An 18939-nucleotide genomic window follows, 5' to 3' on the forward strand; every position below is an offset into this window, starting at 1 on the left:
CAACAGGTTTCATTCGCTTCATCAAGTCATGACGTTTTCGTTGTCAAGTAACGTCAGAAAGATGTCCACACGGACTTACAAATCTATGGGCTTTTTGTCCGCATGTTGTCTATCAGTTCCTACCCAAAGCCACATCACCTTTCGTAAGTGATGTGAAATGTTTAATTGTCAGGAAACTGTAGCCTACTCTGTATCCAGACAAACATAATGTCGGTCAGAGAGTTTCAGTTTCAGTAGCTCAAGGAGGCGTCACTGCGTTCGGACAAATCCATTTTCGCTACACCACATCTGCCAAGCAGATCCCTGACCAGCAGCGTAACCCAACGCGCTTAGTCAGGCCTTAAAGTCAGAAGAGAGACATCGCGGATCCCTCAAAATTGAAAGGTCGATAACTCTCCAGCAACCAACATGGAGGGGAAAGGTGACAAACAAAATGCCGACGCCGGCACGGAAAGAAAAGTTGACGCAAAGGATGCGTCGTCGTCAACATCAGATGACAGCCAAACTGATTTTAACGATGTCTTCAGTATTCGAACACTTATTAGAGATTTGATTAATGGTACGTCTGTACTTTGAAATAATGAACTGAAAGCATTGAACTTTTCTTATTCCAAATCTGACCTCACTTGCAGTGTTTGAGGTCTGGAACCAATTAAAAATGAAGTACTGTTCAAAGTATTTCAGAGTTTAATTTCATGTGCCCTATGTATTTTAGATTATTCTCAGTAAGGAAAGATTCCTTTCGCCCCCGACTTATAATTCTATCTTTCATTTTCACAGTTGTGAGGGAATAAGTGTTAGACTATATGAGTTTTATCACAGTGGTAGCACATCAAACCAGTTGAAAACAAGACAAAACAACAACAATAACAACAACAAAACACAGCCACACCCACAAAAAAGAGAAAGAGAGAGAAGAAAAAAACCCCAACTCACATGTGCATGCACACACACACACACAGACACACACACACACACATTTGGTCTAAAATCACAAATGTGGATAGACATTTAAGTAGAACTTTTACTAAAAGAATGAACACACACACACACACACACACACGTGTGTGTGTGTATATATATATATTTATACACACACACACACATTTTGTCTAAAATCACAAATGTGGATAGACATTTGAGTAGAACTTTTACTAAAAGAATGAACACACACACACACACACACACACACATATATATATATATATATATATATATATCCTGTATAAGGCGGAGGGAGGCACAATGGTAGAGGACATTAAAATAAATAGTTCACCCACAACAGGAAGGTGTCAATAACCTTTGAGGCCCTGGCAAAGAATGAGTTCTGCTATTATTTTGCGTGACATGATTTTGCAGTTTTGTTTGTCCTTGATTAGGTGTTTGTACTTGATTAAATGATTATCACTTTATTTTAAATGTTTATCTCAATAGATTAGAATATCAGTCTGCCAAAGTATAATCTGAACTTTTTGTTGTGTAGATAAAAGTATCTTGAAGACAATCTTGATTCCCTCATAGAGAGGGTCATGGAGCTTCGCAGATTAGATATAACATCAATAAGAATGAAGCAATAATTCTCACGAAAATTCAAATAACAAACAATCACTCATGACACTCCACAAATTACATGTTACTAATGAGAAGCAACAATCATCAAGAAAAAGAATCAACCATGAAGAAACAGTCACCATCCTCACATCATGAACAGCAAACACACACACACACACACACACACACAAAGCACCTCCACCCACACACACCACTGGAAAAAGTAGTTCATCCCTAATATAACAGCAAATTAGACTAAACTGTTACTCAAATGCAAGATAAAAAAAAAAAAGTTTTCAGCTGGGGCTTGAAAGAGTCCAGGGAAGGGGCATTTCACAGGTCGGCAGGCAGTGAGTTCCAGACAGTTGGGGCTGAGAAACTAAATGGTCAGTGACCAAAGGTGTTCAGATTGGTGTTAGTCACCTGAAGTAACCTTTCATCTGAAGATCAAAGTGACCAGGAAGACTAATAAGTTTTGAGTGAAGAAGAGAGATACTGCGGGAGTATGCTAACAAAAACACAGTGTGGCAATTTTGAATGCGGAATTGGAAGCCAATGCAGCTCTTTGAACTGAAACTGAAACTGAGCAAAGGTGTCACATTATCACACTACAGGTTAAGCTGCACTGTTCAGAACTCTCTGCAAATGACTGATCTGATCAGCTTGAAGACCCACTAGTCTAGTACCGAATTGCGGTAATCCAGATGTGAGGTAACGGGGAAGGAGACAAGTCGAACAGTGGCAGTCTTTGAAAGATACGAATGAATGTTTGCAATTTTCCGAATTTCAAGAAAAGCTGTTCAGCAGATGGTGCTAATGTTGCTGCATGGACAATGTTTTTACACTGAGGTATTTGACAAAAGCTTTGAAAAGAACTCTAGCACCCTTAGTGTTAGCAAACTCACTGTCCACTTTACAAAGGTGTGCTGCTGAGCCCACTGGCATGACTCAGTCTTGTCTTTGTTGAGTTTCAGTTGGTTGCTGCTCATTCAGGCCAGCACGTGTGTGCCCTCCTCTCCCCTCACATGCACAAATATAGGAAAAATGATAATGTTTTTGACTGGTATCCTGCTGGATTTGTTTCAGGTTACATCTTCTGGAGCCTCTTCCAGGCGCTGGCCCCGATGATCTGGTTCTACCCACTGAATGAACTGGAGATCTCTGGCTATGAGGCTTTCGCTGTTGTGTGGCTGTCCCCTGTGCTGTGCGGCATCCCAGGCTTCCTCACCCTCATCCGCAACCGCTGGTGTCTGGGACTGCTGCGGTTGGTCACAGTCGGCTGCTTGGCGTCCTTCCAGGCACCATCCACGCTGTCACGCCTGGTAATTCTGGCTGTGGGGGCAGGAGTCTCATCCTTGGTTGTGGCGGCAACCCTCTTCAGTCCCTGCCAGAGAATCAGGTGACTGCCTTTGTCATGAGGTCGAAGGTGAATGGTTATTGGATATTGAACCAAATCTGACAAAGTGTGGAGCAGATACTGAGTTTGAGTTGCAACAGATTGGGATCAGTGCAGTGTAACCGGATGTTCCCATCATTTCTGGGAGTCCGATATTATGTGTACTTTTCAGGGAATGATGTCATCTGTGATTATGACATTTCCAATTGGTCTAGACACTGTCACTTAAAGTAGATGAGGAATGAACATTCAGATTATACATGGATCAGATGTAAGTGAATTGTAATAGATAAATCTATGAAAGAATCTAAAATACATAGATGATGAATACAGAAAATAAATGAATACTAATTGGTAATTAAGATAAGTGTAATGGTGAATATAGACTCCTCATATATGCTTGGATAAGATTCAGCTGTGGAGCTAGTTTGATTAGGGAAGTCGGTACACAACCAGCACAGTAATTCAGGCTTCTCTTTTTTTAAAATTCTTTATATATATATATACATATATATATATATATATATATATATAGAGAGAGAGAGAGAGAGAGAGAGAAATGTCACTCTGTATTAACAGAAAGTTTACTTACAATATTTGTTGATGCTTAGATTCAGAAAATTTATAGGAAGCAAAGGAAAGACAAACTTTTGAAGAATTTTGCATGCTTGGTTTGAGATCCTGTCAAGATCACCAGTGTTGGCAGATTCATGGTGGGGCTGTCGTTGGAAGAACACTGTTGCACTCTCCACTCTGAAGAGGAATTCACTCAGTTCAGCTCCATGACAAAGTGATTATTGTCAGCTTTGGGGGACTTTGTAGGTGGTGTCTCATATATGTTGAATGGGGACGGACACTATTGAACACCACCAAAATGAATGGGTATCAGTGTCTCCTTGTGACCTAATATTGATAAATCCTTGTGGAATCCTTGCTGCGGCAGACAAACACAGGTGTGGCATTGCATGGGGGAGTCGGAAGGATTGGTGTGGAATAGCGCCACTGAAACAGTATAGATGATGCATCAGAAAAATTAAAATAAAAATGAACATAGGTCTGCTGAAGGTAAACACTGACAAGGAGAGAGATATTGGTGATAGCTCAGTGTGTGATAGCTAAACACAGCTCTGCTGAAGATAAACATTGACAAGGAAAGAGATATTGGCGATAGCTCAGTGTGTGATAACTAAACACAGCTCTACTGATTTAAACACTTACAAGGAAAGAGATATTGGTGATAGCTCAGTTTGTGATAACTAAACACAGCTCTGCTGGTTTAAACACTTCACAAGGAAGGAAAGAGATATTGGTGATAGCTTAGTGTGTGATAACTGAACACAGATATGAAGGTAAACATTGACAAGGAAAGAGATATTGGTGAAAGTTCAGTGTGTGATAACTAAACACACATCTGCTGAAGGTAAACATTGACAAGGAAAGAGATATTGGTGATAGCTCCGTGTGTGGGTTACGCTGCTGGTCAGGCATCTGCTTGGCAGATGTGGTGTAGAGTATATGGATTTGTCCAAACGCAGTGATGCCTCCTTGAGCAACTGAAACTGAAACTAAACACAGATTTGCTGACACTGACAAGAAAGGAGATATTGGTGATAGCTCAGTGTGTAATAACTAAACACAGATCTGATGTAAACACTGACAAAGAAAGAGGTATTGGTGATAGCTCAACGTGTGATAACTAAACACAGATACGAAGGTAAACACTGACAAGAAAGGAGATATTGGTGATAGCTCAGTGTGTGATAACTAAACACAGATCTGATGTAAACACTGACAAAGAAAGAGGTATTGGTGATAGCTCAACGTGTGATAACTAAACACAGATACGAAGGTAAACACTGACAAGGAAAGAGATGTTGGTGATAGTTCAGTGTGTGATAACTAAACGCAGATCTGATGACACTGACAAGGAAAGAGATGTTGGTGATAGTTCAGTGTGTGATAACTAAACGCAGATCTGCTGACACTGACAAGGAAAGAGATATTGGTGATAGCTCAGTGAGTGGTAATTGAACACAGATCTGCTGAAGGTAAACACTGACAAGGAAAGAGATGTTGATGACGGCTCAGTGGGTAATAACTCCTTTCCTTCCTGTATGCCGTGCAGGTGCCAGACATACTGGAGCCTGATGCTGGGTCTGTTCAGCTTCCTGGCCAGTCGTGTGTGGTTTGTGTCCTTTGTCCCCACCTGGTGGACCAGTGAAACCAACTCTGTCGTCATCACGCTGGGCATTGTTGCCAACCTTGATCACATTTTTGCTGGTGAGCTGTTCTTTTTTTCTTCTGTGGGCTGCATTTCCCATGTTCACTTGTATACCTACACGTGGAATCGTGTGCATGACCATATTCATGCCGCCATGTAGGCGGGCATACTCTGTTTTGGGGGTGGTGGGCAAGCTGTGAATGATATTTTCATATTCCACTGAATGCTGACATGGATTACAGGATCTTTAATGTACACATTTGATCTGCATGCGAATGAATGTGAAGGGGGTTCAGACACTAGCAGGTCTGCATATATGTTGACCCTGGGAGAACGGAAAAATCTCTTCTCTCACCCCACCAAGCGCCGTAACTGGGGTTCGAACCCGTGATCATCAGACTGAGAGTCCAGCACTTTAACCACTCTGCTGTTGTGCCTGTGGCTGTCATTGTTGGATGTGAGAACCAAGTCATGGACTAAGGGAGACAACTGTGTTACAGGGGATGACAAAGTGGAAGCACTGACGGAGCCTAAGGGATCTCGGGCAGAGCGGCCGCGGTGGTACTTGGCAGGTTTGGGGTTTGGCAGCCTGCTGTTCCTGACCCACTGGTGCTTTGGGGAAGTGTCACTGATCACACGCTGGGTGGTGCGGGGATACCCTGACCATGGCCCCCTTCCTGATCTATGGGGGTCAGTCTGTTGTCAGCATGGGGGAGTTGAACTGAATTGAATGTCAAGGCCAAAGCCTCATTTAAGGGTGTATAAACAAAAGGGCAAATAACATTACAATAGCCCAACAACATACAAGTACATCCTTTTCAGTCACATTTGATCATTTATAAAACAACATACATGTTTTCAGATGAGTGGTAGACCTCGAAAATTGAGTAAATGCTGTGCTAATAATAATGAATGAAAATGTCGTTCAGTGAAAGTATGAAAGCAACCTGGAACTGAAATGCTTTATGAGAATAATTGTAATTCAGAATATCATATTCATAATATATTTAGAACAGTATGGTACAGTCATCAAACAGCAACAGGTAAACCTGTTCTTCAAGACAGAGCAGTTTCTCATTTTTAAACATATTGTAGAAAACAGATAACAAGATGTCTAATCATACCATCACTTTTTAATGCAAATAAGAAAGTTGTTTTTACATCCTTATGAATGTCAGCATGAGGGAGAAACATTGTGGGCCTTTGCCTCCTTTCTTCTTTTCTCCCCTCAGAGAATATGTCAGTTCTTGTTGATTGTCTTTTTCTTATCACAGTTATTGAAATTGAGGGTCTGTACTTATATCGGAATATTGACAGTAGATGTAAAATAGAAGGTAAATGTTTTAATTCTTAGGCTGAGAGAACCAAATGATAATGAAAAAGTCATGGGAGTCAATTTTAGTGGGAACAACATAGCTTTACTCTGGCTTCTTGTGTGTGTGTGTGTGTGTGCGTGCGTGCGCGCGCACGTAGGCATATGTGTGTGTTTGCTATGTGTGTGTGTGTGTATGTGTGTGTGCGATTTGTATATTTTTGTGAAATCATCATTTTGATATGAATGAGTAATCAAATATATTCTTTGTAAGCTCCTCGTATTTGTTGTAGCCAGTTTATTCAGATGGCAATGATTTTGAGGGTCAAATTGTTGTCATCATTGTTGTCTTCAGTTTGTTGTTTTTATCAGTATTATCAGTTTTAGATGGCAGTGTCGGTTCAGATTAGTATCATTTTGTTCAGACTACAGTGATATTATCAGGTGACCATTCTGTCGAGATCACAGTGTTGTAATCAGATGACCTTTATGTTGAGATCACAGTGATATAATCAGACAATCATTTTGCAAAGATTGAAGAGTCATAATTAGACAACCATTATGTCCGGACTGTAGTGGTGTGATCAGACAACTTTTGACTTGAGATCACAGTGTTATAATCAGACAACGATTGTGCTAAGATCACTGTCATAATTAGAAGACCAGTGTGTCCAGACTGCAGTGATATGACCGTTATGTCCAGACGGCAGTGATATGATCGGAAGAACATTATGTTGAGATCTTAGTGTTATAATCAGACCACAGTACTGTAATCAGACGACCATTTCATAATAATAATAATAGTATTTATATAGCGCTGAATCTTGTGCAGAGACAAATCTAAGCGCTTTCACTCCAGTCATTCACACGCATGCATAACTCTAAAACTGAAGAAACTGAAGACAAGGAAGAGGCAGGGGAGGGAGGCTGTCTTGTGAAGATCACAGTGATATGATCAGACGACTATTATGCTAAGATCACAGATTCATAATTAGACGACCATTATGTCCGGACGGCAGTGACGTGATCAGAAGAACATTATATTGAGCAGATCAGATGACGGTTATGTTCAGGGCGCCAGTGTTGGTCAGTCTGCTGGTGGGGGTGTCTGTGTCGGAGATGCACCCCCTGACCCTCAGCCCCCTGTGGACCCTGCTCGGCACCGCGGCTCTCTGCATCCTCTACTACCTGCCCACCTGGCAAGGTTACGCAGGCAAGACTTTTTCTCATGGTGTTCGGACTGATCCATATGAGCTACCTCATCATCTACGTGAAAAAAAGAAGCAAAAAAAGAAAAGCAGATGCCTGTCCTAGGCGTGAATCAAATGCGCTGGCCAGGCCTTTGTTTTCCTGGTTTGTGCTGCAAAGGTTTTTTTTCCCTCTAACCTTTCTGTCACAGTGGTTGCTGTGTCCCTCCAGTGATGGTCCTTTCATGAACCTGCTGACACCTACAAACATGGAAGTGGAGGGGGGAATCGAAACTGAGGTCACCATGAGAGTGGGGCATGAAAGGCCAACTAGTTGGGAGTGAATTTGGACATTAACTGATACTTACCTTGTAGGGGCAAGTTGGTTATTGTGTGGAGTTCATTGATGAGAAAGAGGGATGAGAAAGATGGATGTGAGGAATGGAGAAATATACTGGGGCAGTATATGACGCCATGGGTGGGAGTATTTCCATATTAACAAGGATTTCACCATTGGTGTTCTGACAGTTTTTCAATGAAGATTTTTCTTTTCCCATTATTTCACTTGGTTTTGGTAATAAGACAAGCACTTCAGTTAAGTGCCCCCTGGGCCTAATCCTCTCTAATCGGCTAGATGCAAACTTTCCAGTATAACAAATGACAGTCACTTCCACATGTGTAATGCACTGTTGGTTTATGCCGGAGCATACTGGACAATTAAAACTGACCTTTTTTTTCCTATATCATGGATACAGTGAGTGATATTTGCTTTAAAAACAAAAATCTTCCACCATCAGGATGGGCCATGACAGAATCAGATCGATGTTGGACTTCTGATCCAGTGTTCACCAGTTATCAGGGTTCAAGGCCCCCATGTCCCAGCATGGTACTGAGTCCTTGGAAAAGAACTTTACTTACTCCACCCGAGTAAGAATGGGTACCTACCAGCCGCCGTGGCGAAGTGGTTAGCGTCGCGGACTGACGGCTGGAAGGACGCGGGTTCGAATCCCAGCGGAGGTGGGTTTTTTCGGCCCGTTGCCGGCTCCTACCCAGAGTTGAGTGTGCTGTGGGCTTAAATGGGGAGACTGGGACCACACAGTCGAGTGTCATCCACTTCAAGGATGCGTCTTTGGGTGTGTTGCTCAAATTTCCTGACCAACACTGCAAGTGTCTGTATCTCTCGGGCCTGGTTAACGCCGGGATATCATTATGATAGGAAGCGTAGAGTACAGCCTTGTCACACAGTCCCAAACCAAAATGGACCACCATAGCAACATCGTCATCATCATCGTCATCCTCCTCCTCCTTCATCGTCATCAATAGAAGCGAAATAGTCTCAAAGTCTGTGGCCTTTCATGCCCTGCTCTCATGGTGACCTCAGTTTCGATACCCCTCCACTTCCGTGCTTGGGGTGAGTCTTGTCAATGTCGTCAGTGTCGGCAGATTCATAGAGGGCTGTTGTTTGAGGGACGTGGTGGCGGTCTCCACTCTGGGAGGGACGCTCACTCAGTCTGGCTCCGCGACTAAGCCATTATTGTCGTTAGTAGGGGGCTTAGTAGGTGGTGTCCTAAGTACGTTAAAACAGAACAGGCACCACTGAACACCACCGAAGTGACTCAGCAGCAGTGCAGGGTCTCCTCTGGTGTGTGGCCTCCTGGCGACCTAACATCGATGGTTCCCTGTGGACTGCCGACGCTGGAACTACGACGGACGAACCCGGGTGTGGCCGTGTATGGGGGAATCTAAATGAGCGGCGTGGGAGTAATGCCACTGAAAACGGTACAGATGATGGGGCCGGAAAAAAAGAAAAAAAAAAAAGAAAAAAAAAGAATGGGTACCTGACTTTGGTTGGGAAAGTTTAAAACAGCAGAAGGAGAGGATTAGGCCCTGTCTTCCAGTGCTGAGCCCTGGACACAGTGGATTTGAATTCACTGCCCTGATTGTGGTAAAAGGCTGTGAGACCTTTAACCTTCAATCTTTAATTTTGGTGTCAAATACTGTACCATGTTAAACTGATTTTGCGTGCTAACAGTGAAAAGACACCCGCTTCTGCCCGGTCCACTCTCAGCCTAATCTCTAATTTCAGGAGGGTTGCTGCTGGCTGTCTACACGCTGTCTGTGTGGCCCAGAATGGTGAACCAGGTGTCTGCCTGCCCACCTGGCCGCACACTGGCACTGGCCAACCTGGTCTATATTGTGCAGGTGAGGCTGAGTTTCAATAAATAAATGAATGATAATGTACGGTATCTCAGTAGCGCCTATTCTAACTGTTCAGGGCGCTTTACGTGAAGAAAAGTTACAAATTTTATTTGAAATGAACCACTCATGACCACTCTCTCACTCTCTCTTTCTCTCTCTCTCTCTGTCCCCTCACTCCTTCTCAAACCTCATCCATGCAAAATGAATTGGCGGATAAGGGCTAATGTTGTAGAAGTAAGAGACTGAGAATGCTTACAGACTGGCAAGTTTTGAAAAGATGACTGCTCAGTGAAGAGTGGAAGGCAGAGACAGAGTCAGTCCTTTTTTTTTTCACCCCCTTTTTTTATATATTTTTTTTAATAAAGTAAAGGGGTCTGTTGCGGCATATATTATCACCCCTGCATGGATTGTGACCGGCGACATGTGCAGCCCTCACTGCACGTATTGTCACCCCTCTGCACTGGTGCTGTTGTGAGTAGCGAGTGAGGACTTGTGACGTAACTTTTATGACCTAGCGTAGAGTCTTTGAAGGGCTATGCCCTTGCAGATAACATAACAAACACACACACACACACACACACACACACACACACACACACACACACACACACACACACACTCACTCACTCACTCACTCACTCACTCACTCACACACACACACACACACACACACACACACACACACACACACACACACACACACACACACACACACTCACTCACTCACTCACTCACTCACTCACTCACTCACTCACTCACACGCACGCACGCACGCACGCACGCTCGCACGCACGCACGCACGCTCGCACGCACGCACGCACGCTCGCTCGCACTCACACACACACCCACACACACACACTCACACTCACACTCACTCACTCACTCACACACACACACACACACACACACACACACACACACACACACACAGAGTGACACAGTAGCCAAACCGTGCAGTGACAGTAGCCAAACCTGACCAAATTATAACCCATCCACAGTTTACTTTTATGATTTACTCAAGATTCCGAACCCACTGAGTGAGAAGTTGTGATGTAACTTTTACAACCTAGCGTGGCGTTGTTGAAGGGCTGTGCCTTCACAGATAAGATCACACACACACACACACACACACACACACATACACACACATCCGCACGGAGAGAGACACACACAAGCGTGCACACTCACACATAAACACACACACATGCCAAATACACCTGCACATATTATGCCCCTGCCTCTCCACCACATACCCCTTTTACATAAACATTAATTTGCTCTCAGACACACACACAAAATACACGTGCACATACACACTCACACATATATACATGTGAATGTGGAAGTCACAGCTCATGATTGCAGAGAAGATGAAAATTATTAATCGATGCCAGAAAGTAATTTGGATAGATATTTGGATGTTCACACAAGAGCATGTCTATTTGTAGAATTCACCATAAAGGTTATGCTTCCTATTTGTGGATTGATATTTATGATTGGCACAATTGAGGAAGTTACAAATTTAATATGGTTGTGTTCATGTCCTTCTCACTGTGAAATTGTGAACATTTGTTAACCCTCTAAACAAAATGTCTTAATATAACAAGAAGATGACAGGCGTTTGGCTCAAACTTACAGATAAGTATGATGATGTTTCAGTCTTTTTACTTTGTTTCAGTTATTTGCCTTCTGTGTGTCTTTCATTTTGTTGGATTTTATTTATTTACTTTTTAGTATATTTTAGTTTATGGTTTTATAATATACCTATGGGCAGGCTATGTTGATACTGAATGACTGTGAGACTGTGATCAGTGGATGTGTATGATTGTGAGGTCCCACATCAGTTTGGCTTTTGAGCATTTTATTCCTTTTGTGTGTTCATACCGTGCATTGTTTGTGTAGCGAACACCATCTCTTGCTGAGATAATGAACTATTCTTTTTTTTTTTTTTTTTTTTGCTGCCCCATCATCTGCACCGTTTCAGTGGCATTACTTCCATGCCGCTCATTTAGATTCCCCCATTCACAGCCACATCCGGGTTTGTCCGTCGCATTTCCAGCGTCGGCAGTCCACAGGGAACCATCGATGTTAGGTCGCCAGGAGGCCACACACCAGAGGAGACCTTGCACTGCTGCTGAGTCACTTCGGTGGTGTTCAGTGATGCCTGTTCTGTTTTAACGTACTTAGGACACCACCTACTAAGCCCCCTACTAACGACAATAATGGCTTAGTCGCGGAGCCAGACTGAGTGAGCGTCCCTCCCAGAGTGGAGACCGCCACCACGTCCCTCAAACAACAGCCCCCAATGGATCTGCCGACACTGACGACATTGACAGGACTCACCCCAAGCACGGAAGTGGAGGGGTATCGAAACTGAGGTCACCATGAGAGCAGGGCATGGAAGGCCACAGACTTTGAGACTATTTTGTTTATATTGATGACGATGAAGGAGGAGGATGACGATGATGATGACGATGTTGCTATGGAGGTCCAGTTTGGTTTGGGACTGCGTGACAAGGCTGTACACTACGCTTCCTGTCATAATGAAAACCCGGCGTTTATACAGACACTTGCAGTGTTGGTCAGGTAATTAGAGCAACACACCCAAAGACGCATCCTTGAAGTGGATGACACTCGACTGTGTGGTCCCGGTCTCCTCATTTAAGCCCACAGCACACTCAACTCTGGGTAGGTGCTGGCCACGGGCCGAAAAACCCACCTTTGCTGGGATTCGAATCCGCGTCCTCCCAGCAGTCAGTCCGCGACGCTAACCACTTCGCCACAGCGGCTGGTATAATGAAGTATTCTTTGTCTGTATCTCTCAAGGCCTGACCAGCATGTTGGGTCTATGTGTGGGTCAGGCATCTGTTCCGCATCCTTGAAAACATTTTTTTTTTTTTTTTAAAGCAGATGTGGCGTAGCATATATATCACTCAGCACACTTTGACACCCTCCTTGAAACTGAAACTGCTGGCGCTGTCAGGTACTGTTCCTGGTGTGGACGGTGGCATACAACTTTGTCCCGGGCGGGGAGTACACACGGGAACACACGGATTGGCTGATCGCCGCCGTCATGGCCTCTATCCTGCTGGGCCTCAGGTCAGGTGAGTCATCAGGTGGCAGGCAGGTACATCATGGGTCCGACTATAATGTGTAAAGTTAAAGGTCCCATAGCCTTTTAGGCTGCCACTGGGGCGTGGAATTCAGTTCCATTGTGTCTAGGGCTTGGCAAAGGAAAGTGGAGCCTCTTCTTCCGGTGTTTTAACTCTTTCAATCCTCTTTTTCCATGAACCATTACTTCCCTTGTTCCCAGATTCTATGATATATATATTATATAGTGAAAGTGTACATACCACATTTAGATTAAGAATATCATTCCATGATCCTACAGTTGTAAAGGGTGGATATGTTGAAATCCCAAAACAAATGAGACCAACAATGCCTATAATGTCAAACAGTTGATGATGAACTATACCCCCCCCCCAAAAAAAAAAGAGAGAGAGAGAAAAATTCATTAAAATTTTTTTTTTAAATCAAATATTACTTCCAACTACTATTACACGCAGTCAGCTGATACTCAAAGACAAACTTGTCGGATTGTTTGGAGAATTTGTTTATAGCTGCTACCAGAAGCATCATCACACTGAGAATAAATAGGATTTCTTGTTCTGTTTTGTTTTATTTATTGTTAACTTTATTTTGAGCGTGTGGTATGTGTGACTGCACGTGTGTGTCTTTTTAACCTTGTTAAGGATTGAATGACAATTAAAATTGATTTTGATTTTGATTCTGATTCTTATTCTGATTCACACACACACACACACTCACACACTCACACACACATACACACACACACTCACACACACACACACACACACACACACACACACACACACACACACACACACACACACACACACACAGAGAACACCCTTTCAAAGACATGTTGACATTGAGACTTCACTGGGAAAACAAGGGAGACAGACAGACAACCATGCTACATTAAATTCTTTGGCCATTTTGTCAGATGTTTAAAAAAAAAAATGTTTTGTAAGTGGATATGCCTTTCTACCAGTGTCTGTATTTCAGCTGTAGCAGCTGCTGTTGTTGCTATTGTTGTGCACATGATTTCAGAGAGTACATCTGTGCTTTCATTAAGTTACAACGCTGATACTGCTGTTTCAGCAATATTAACATTTTTACCCATCCACTCTTCGATGTTGAAGTCAGAAATAAAATCTACCCAAATGGGTATACCTGTTTCAATCGCAAACCTTTGTGTCGTTGTGCACTTTCGTTTTCAGCCTCGTGTGAAGGACACCACACTTCATTCCATTAAAGTTTCGAAGTGCACAACTCAATACCTCCAAAGCAGCACTCCATTTTTAGACAACTTTCTAATGTGGACAAGTTCATTTTAAAATCCTTTTCTATAGTCGACAAACTTATATATATATATAATTAATATTTTTACCCGTTTTGGAGATTTTCACGTATGTTTTGTACTGCCGATGGGTGAAAATGTTAATTATGATATTAGAATGTTGAACCAGAGTGTCTTGAGTGCAGCCTGTTTTTAGCCCAGCATGTAGGCAGCCATACTTTGTTTTTCAATGGTGTGCATGCTGAGTTTGTTCTTGTTTCCATGATCCACTGAATTTTTACATGGGTTGTGGGATAACCAATGTGCAAATTTGATCTGCATGCGTATCCACACGAAAGGGGTTCAGGCACTAGCAGGTCTGCACGTGTCTTGATCGGAACCCACCAAGCACTGTGATTGGGATTTGAACCCAGGAGCCTCGAAATGAAAGTTCTGATGCTTTGACCACTCATCGACGGGCGCCATAGCCGAGTGGTTAAAGCGTTGGACTTTCGATCTGAGGGTCCCGGGTTCGAATCACGGTGACGGCGCCTGGTGGGTAAAGGGTGGAGATTTTTACGATCTCCCATGTCCACATATGTGCAGACCTGCCAGTGCCTGAACCCTCTTCGTGTGTATGCGCAAGCATAAGATCAAATACGCACGTTAAAGATCCTGTAATCCATGTCAGCGTTCGGTGGGTTATGGAAACAAGAACATACCCAGCATGCACACCCCTGAAAGCGGAGTATGGCTGCCTACATGGTGGGGGTAAAAACGGTCATACACGTAAAAGCTCACTCGCATATATACGAGTGAACGTGGGAGTTGAAGCCCACGAACGCAGAAGAAGAAGAAGACCACTCATCCGTTGTGCCTGTCCACCATAGCATTGACAGGTAACTGATGTCATGGAGTCTCTGTTCCGGGTAGAACAAGAACAGGTGGTTTTACATCCCAGCACTCAGTTTATCGGTCTGTCTGTCTGTCTGTCTATCTATCTATCAGTCTTATCTGCTGATCTATCTGTGGGTCTGTCTGTCTTTCTGTTACTTGATCTATTCTTCTTTGTCAGCTTCTTGTTTAATCTTTTTTTTCCTTTTATTCAGCTTTTTGTTCTCGCACTGCAGTGTATGAGAATACATGCTTAGGATGATTTTGATTGAGGGAAAGTGAAACAGCAGCAACAGCAACAACAGCACCACCATTGCCAACACCTGTGTGTTCCAGGTGGGCATGTGGGCAGTGACTTCACTGTGTTCACCAAGGTCAAAGGGTTTTCAGTTCCCACCGGCCTGCACAGAGCATGTGAGTCTTCTGGTCATTTGTGTGCTGATAATACCAATACTGATACTAATACTAATAATAATGATAACAAATGTATTCATACAGCGCTAAATCTTGTGTGTAAATAGATGGAAGCGCTTTATGCGTCAAGTTTTCATGCACACACTCTGAAGCAAAGGGAAGAAAGACAAAAACTTACATGTGTGTAAATAGAAAGTGTGGACTGAAAAAAGGAGGGTAAACCTTGGGGGCTATTGGGCTTGTCCCTTGTGCTTTGTAGGGAATGGGATACTGGGCTTGTGCTTTGTGTTTTGTTGTGAATTGGATACTATCCTTGTCCTCTGTGCTTTGTTGTGAATTGGATTGGATACTACCCTTGTCCTCTGTGCTTTGTTGTGAAAGGGATACTACCCTTGTCCTCTGTGCTTTGTTGTGAAAGGGATACTACCCTTGTCCTCTGTGCTTTGTTGTGAAAGGGATACTACCCTTGTCCTCTGTGCTTTGTTGTGAATTGGATACTATCCTTGTCCTCTGTGCTTTGTTGTGAATTGGATACTATCCTTGTCCTCTGTGCTTTGTTGTGAAAGGGATACTATCCTTGTCCTCTGTGCTTTGTTGTGAATTGGATACTATCTTTGTCCTCTGTGCTTTGTTGTGAAAGGGATACTATCCTTGTCCTCTGTGCTTTGTTGTGAATTGGATACTATCCTTGTCCTCTGTGCTTTGTTGTGAAAGGGATACTATCCTTGTCCTCTGTGCTTTGTTGTGAATTGGATACTATCCTTGTCTTCTGTGCTTTGTTGTGAATTGGATACTATCCTTGTCCTCTGTGCTTTGTTGTGAATTGGATACTATCCTTGTCTTCTGTGCTTTGTTGTGAATTGGATACTATCCTTGTCCTCTGTGCTTTGTTGTGAAAGGGATACTATCCTTGTCCTCTGTGCTTTGTTGTGAATTGGATACTATCTTTGTCCTCTGTGTTTTGTTGTGAATTGGATACTATCCTTGTCTTCTGTGGTTTGTTGTGAATTGGATACTATCCTTGTCTTCTGTGCTTTGTTGTGAAAGGGATACTATCCTTGTCCTCTGTGCTTTGTTGTGAAAGGGATACTATCCTTGTCTTCTGTGCTTTGTTGTGAATTGGATACTATCCTTGTCCTCTGTGCTTTGTTGTGAATTGGATACGATCCTTGTCCTCTGTGCTTTGTTGTGAATGGGATACTAAACCTGTCCACTGTGTTTTGTTGTGAATTGGATACTATGCTTGTCCTCTGTGCTTTGTTGTGAATGGGATACTAAACCTGTCCACTGTGTTTTGTTGTGAATGGGATACTATGCTTGTCCTCTGTGCTTTGTTGTGAATTGGATACTATCTTTGTCCTCTGTGCTTTGTTGTGAATTGGATACTATCCTTGTCCTCTGTGCTTCATTGTGAATAGGACACTATACTTGTCCTCTGTGCTTCATTGTGAATGGGATACTATACTTCTCCTGTTTTGTTGTGAATGGGATACTATACTTCTCCTGTTTTGTTGTGAATGGGATACTATACTTCTCCTGTTTTGTTGTGAATGGGATACTATGCTTGTACTCTTTGTTTTGTTGTGAATGGGATACTATGCTTGTCCTCTTTGTTTTGTTGTGAATTTGAAACTATCCTTGTCCTCTGTGCTTTGTTGTGAATTAGATACTAAACCTGTCCTCTGTGTTTTGTTGTGAATGGGATACTATACTTGTCCACTGTGTTTTGTTGTGAATGGGACACTAAACTTGTCCTGTTTTGTTGTGAATAGGATACTATACTTGTCCACTGTGTTTTGTTGTGAATGGGACACTAAACTTGTCCTGCTTTGTTGTGAATGGGACACTATACTTGTCCTGCTTTGTTGTGAATGGGACACTATACTTGTCCTGCTTTGTTGTGAATGGGATACTATACTTGTCCTGTTTTGTTGTGAATGGGATACTATACTTGTCCACTGTGTTTTGTTGTGAATGGGATACTATACTTGTCCTGTTTTGTTGTGAATGGGATACTATACTTGTCCTCTGTGTTTTGTTGTGAATGGGATACTATACTTGTCCTCTGTGTTTTGTTGTGAATGGGATACTATACTTGTCCTGTGTGTTTTGTCATGTATGGGATACTATACTTGTCCTGTGTGTTTTGTCAAGAATGGGATACTATGCTTGTCCTCTGTGTTTTGTCAAGAATGGGATACTATACTTGTCCTCTTTGTTTTGTTATGAATAGGGTACTGGGCTTGTTCTCTGTGCATGGGTTGGGAGCATCTCCAAATCACATGGCATATGATATGGGTTTACTGATGGTTTTTGTTTTTTAAATAGATTGTTTTGCCTTTATATTACTTCGTTTCATGGTATTGAGGCAAAACATTTTGTTCCTTACAGAGTGCTCTTTCTATCCTTGTGGTGCTTGTGGTGATGATACCTTGTTATCAGTTGCAGTGAGGTGGACGACCAGTGATCGTAACACTGTATGTCAGTTCTTCTTCTGCAACTTCCAGTTTACTTGTCAACATGTACAAGTGGGCTTTTGTGTGTATGAGTGTTTACCCCTCCACGTAGGCTGCAATACTCCATTTTTGGGGTTGTGCATGGTGGTTATGTTCATGTTTCCATAACCCACCAAATAGTGACATGGATTACGGGATATATAGCATGCATATTTGTTCTTCTGCATACAAGATGTTCAGGCACTGGCAGGTCTGCAGATCTGCTGACCTGAGAGACTGGAAGGGGATTTTAAAACCTCCACCCTTTTACCCACCTGGGATTTGAACCCTGGGCTCCAGAGTCTGAAGGTCCAGTGCTTTTAATCAGTCGGCTGTTTTGCCCATGATATTCTTCTTCTTTGTTCGTGGGCTGCAACTCCCACATTCACTCGTATGAACATGAGTGGGCTTTTATGTGTTTGACCATTTTTACCCCGCCATGTAGGCAGCCATACTCTGTTTTCATGGGTGTGCATGCTGGGTATGTTCTTGTTTCCATAACCCACTAAATGCTGACATGGATTACAGGATCTTTGACGTGCGTGTTTGATCTTCTGCTTGCGTATACACATGAAGGGGGTTCAGGCAAAGCAGGTCCGCACATACGTTGACCTGGGAGATCGGAAAATTCTCCACCCTTTCCCCACCAGGTGCCGTTGAGATTTGAACCCATGATCCTCAGAATGAAAGTCCAACGCTTTAACCACTCGGCTGTTTCGCCCCCCTGCCCATGATAAGTGTGTGTTGTTTTGTGTTGCTGTGTCAGTGCTCTTCCTGGCCGTACTGGGAGGACTGCTGGGCTATGGCTACAGGCATGAGGTTCGCCGCTATCCTGGACCCCCCCAAAAGGTCTGTGGTCCTTTGTTAGTGTGTGTGTGTGTGTGTGGATCTCATTGATTGCTTGTGT

At 43.0% G+C, this 18939-nt stretch overlaps 1 protein-coding gene across 1 annotated transcript in view; it reads left to right on the plus strand.

Moving 5' to 3' along the window:
* Positions 1-427: 427 nt before the first annotated feature.
* The window catches only part of LOC143284222 (PGAP2-interacting protein-like), a 38424-nt gene continuing 19912 nt past the window's right edge, over positions 428-18939 (plus strand). Inside the window, exons 1-9 of the mRNA XM_076590888.1 lie at positions 428-559; positions 2638-2950; positions 5073-5227; positions 5669-5858; positions 7554-7693; positions 9754-9869; positions 12850-12970; positions 15460-15537; positions 18799-18881. Coding sequence (XP_076447003.1) covers positions 2676-2950; positions 5073-5227; positions 5669-5858; positions 7554-7693; positions 9754-9869; positions 12850-12970; positions 15460-15537; positions 18799-18881 — 1158 coding nt within the window. The 5' untranslated portion in view covers positions 428-559; positions 2638-2675. The remainder of the gene's footprint in view (positions 560-2637; positions 2951-5072; positions 5228-5668; positions 5859-7553; positions 7694-9753; positions 9870-12849; positions 12971-15459; positions 15538-18798; positions 18882-18939) is intronic.

This window comes from Babylonia areolata, chromosome 7 (assembly GCF_041734735.1).
Source record: "Babylonia areolata isolate BAREFJ2019XMU chromosome 7, ASM4173473v1, whole genome shotgun sequence".
NCBI lineage: Eukaryota > Metazoa > Mollusca > Gastropoda > Neogastropoda > Buccinidae > Babylonia > Babylonia areolata.